This window comes from Schistocerca americana, chromosome 1 (assembly GCF_021461395.2).
Source record: "Schistocerca americana isolate TAMUIC-IGC-003095 chromosome 1, iqSchAmer2.1, whole genome shotgun sequence".
NCBI lineage: Eukaryota > Metazoa > Arthropoda > Insecta > Orthoptera > Acrididae > Schistocerca > Schistocerca americana.
The window spans coordinates 107,028,217-107,030,900 of NC_060119.1; the positions used below are offsets into that span (position 1 = coordinate 107,028,217).

Here is a 2,684-nt window from a genome sequence, read left to right on the forward strand (position 1 = left end):
GGGCAAATAATTTAAAATATCATTAAAGGAATGTGTCCTGGTGATTGCTTCAGGTCGCTTTTTGTGATCAGCCACAAAGCTTCCTTTGGTTAGATGAGTTGGTGATTTGTGGGCAAGCCATAGGATATGCTGACCAATAGAGTGGGTGGGCACACAGGAAGGAACTGCACAAGGCAGAGAAAATTAAGCAAAAGCTGATGGTATATTAAGGGGGAATCATGAAAGAGGTCACTTTGCAGGAGGATTATTGCTATTCACAGTGGCTAAGTCACCTTAATGTGTCTGACTATAAACGAGGAGCCTGTTTGTAGCCTTCTTGATACCAGAAGGTCTGTCTTAGGGTTAGTCTTCAGTGATGTCAGAGAAAGTTTTATTTTGAACTTGCACACAAGGAAGTCTTTTTAAGTTTTGTAAGCATGTGGCAAATGGAAAGTCAGGGCATCAAACCAAATTACCACTTCAGTCAATGCCGATATTCTGACTTATGATCAAGAACATTTACCAGCTGAGTAGAGAAAATAGATTGTGGGTTTGTGTGAATAATGTTGGGATGTGCTTACTGATGGATTAGGTAAGGTTAAAGGAGCAGAGTATAAAATCGAATTACTCGTCAATATTTGTGTAAAGCATCCCTCATACAGATTGTCCCCATGTAGGATGAGACAGTTAAAGGTGAATGTCGATATGTTATGTGAGGGAATTACTAATCCATCCAAATCCTCATACTGCTCTCCTCTATTTGTGTATCAAAGCAACAAGGTGGGATGAAACTGGTTGTTGACTATTGGGCCCTGAATAATAAAGTACTTCTTCAATCTGTACGCCTTCCTGATTTGCACTCATTCTTCTCATGGCTCTAAGAGGTAAAGATCTTCACCTTCTTTGACCTAAACCAAGCCCGTTATCAAAGACATCTAACTGAGGAGTCTAAGCAAGTTACAGCCAGTGCAACAGATTTGTTGCTGTATAAATATAATACAGTCCCATCTGCAGAGTCTATAGAAGCAGCTGTGCTGTCTGGTGTATTGGATAGAGCTTTTTGATTAAATGTATGTCTGTCATTATCTTGATTATTTGGTGATTTCAATGAGAAATTTCAGAAGCACATAGGCCACACTGAGGAGGGCTTCCGTAGTTGGGTAGCAACAAGTTTACAGTTAATCCTTCAAAAGTTAAATTTACTCAGCCTGAAATTTCTTTCTTAGGTCATGTTGTTTCTGCTTAAAGTATTAGAATTGTTCAGGCTGAGACAAAGTCTATTTACTACTGTTCCATACCAAAAAACATAAAAACAGTGGTATATTTTATTGGGATGATGAATTATTTCCATAAATTTAACACAGCTAGCAGCTCCTTTGAATGACTTTCTGAAGAAAGAAAGGATATTCACATGGGCCCCATCCCAATAATTGTCCTTTGAGACTTTAAGGTCCTAATGCTGGTTGATTTCGTTTTTTTAGTCTTCAAATATTATCATGAAACACCAGTGGGCTTTCAGTTTGGTGTTATCAAAGCATGGGTGAAGGCTAGAGAGAATTTGATGTGGAAGGGGATGGATAAACAGATTAACTCATTGGTGATGAACTGTAAAATCAGTTGTAGTAGCAAACCTCCATTAAATATCCAACAAGATATGGTTAATGAGCCTATGAAAAAATTATATGTGGATTATGTGAGTCCATCCCTATGCTCTAGAGTGGGTAACTGGTATGTATATGCATGCATAGATGTGTCTATATGCTTTTTCTGCTTGCTCCCTACTTGCAGTGTTATATCTCAAGTATCAATGAAGTGTTTACAGGGGATATTTGTAATCTTTGGTCCTTGCTGTGCTTTATTTTCTGATAATGTAATGACATTCAAATCTACTGCTTTTTGTAACTTTTGTTTTGAAATAGGAATGGTTCACAGCACTACTACACCATATTACCCAAATACTTCCTTTGTGGGACATGTGAACCGCAGTTTGAGAGCAGCCTTGATTGCATTGCATTACAGAGACAAATTATGGGAGAGCCCTTGCTCGGTTTTTGCGGCTTACTCAGATTTTGCACTTTGTGGCTCCAGTCACCTTGCTGGCAAGGAACCACCAAACTAAAAGAATTTTTAGGAAACATATATCACAGGTCAAACCATATCTCAAAGGGAATTGTGATGTTGTGGAATAAATTAGGGAATGTTAAATGTTAATGAATGTTTACACAGCTCTTCTTGTTGAATCTTATCAGAGAAATAATTCGCTAATGGCAAAGTTAATCCTGTTGCTTCCATCAAAGATCACCGCATGAGCCCCCACGTGCAACTGAATAAATAAAAAAAATTAATAAAAGCAAGAAAGAGCACTGTTCTTAGGGCCCTAATGCGTGGTTGGATTTCAAATTGTTAGCTACATCACTGTCCAGGGGCCAACCAACACATTCACTGCATTAACTCTACATAATACCAGTCACAAGTTTAATATATGCAGGTAGGAATCTGAAGTGAAATACAGAGTCTGCACAAAATATATCAGAAACAATTTCTTCCTGATGTCACTGTTCGTTGTAGTGTGCTCCACCACACATGCTCGATGGCAGGGTGTGTGACCTGCAACACACACCAAAGGCCATGCACCTGTGGTGTTCAGTCTTGTGAGATTGTTTGTAATAGGACCCTGTCGTGTGAATCGGTGCAAGTACAAAAGG

The 2,684-nt window shown here is 38.8% G+C and overlaps 1 protein-coding gene across 1 annotated transcript; it reads left to right on the forward strand.

Annotated features, from left to right (window-relative positions):
• The first annotated feature begins 218 nt into the window (after positions 1–218).
• LOC124603037 lies at positions 219–2,098 on the forward strand. Its single transcript, XM_047136369.1, has 2 exons — positions 219–303; positions 1,461–2,098. The coding sequence occupies exons 1-2, from the start codon at positions 219–221 to the stop codon at positions 2,096–2,098; spliced, it is 723 nt and encodes a 240-aa protein (XP_046992325.1).
• The last annotated feature ends 586 nt before the right edge of the window (positions 2,099–2,684 follow it).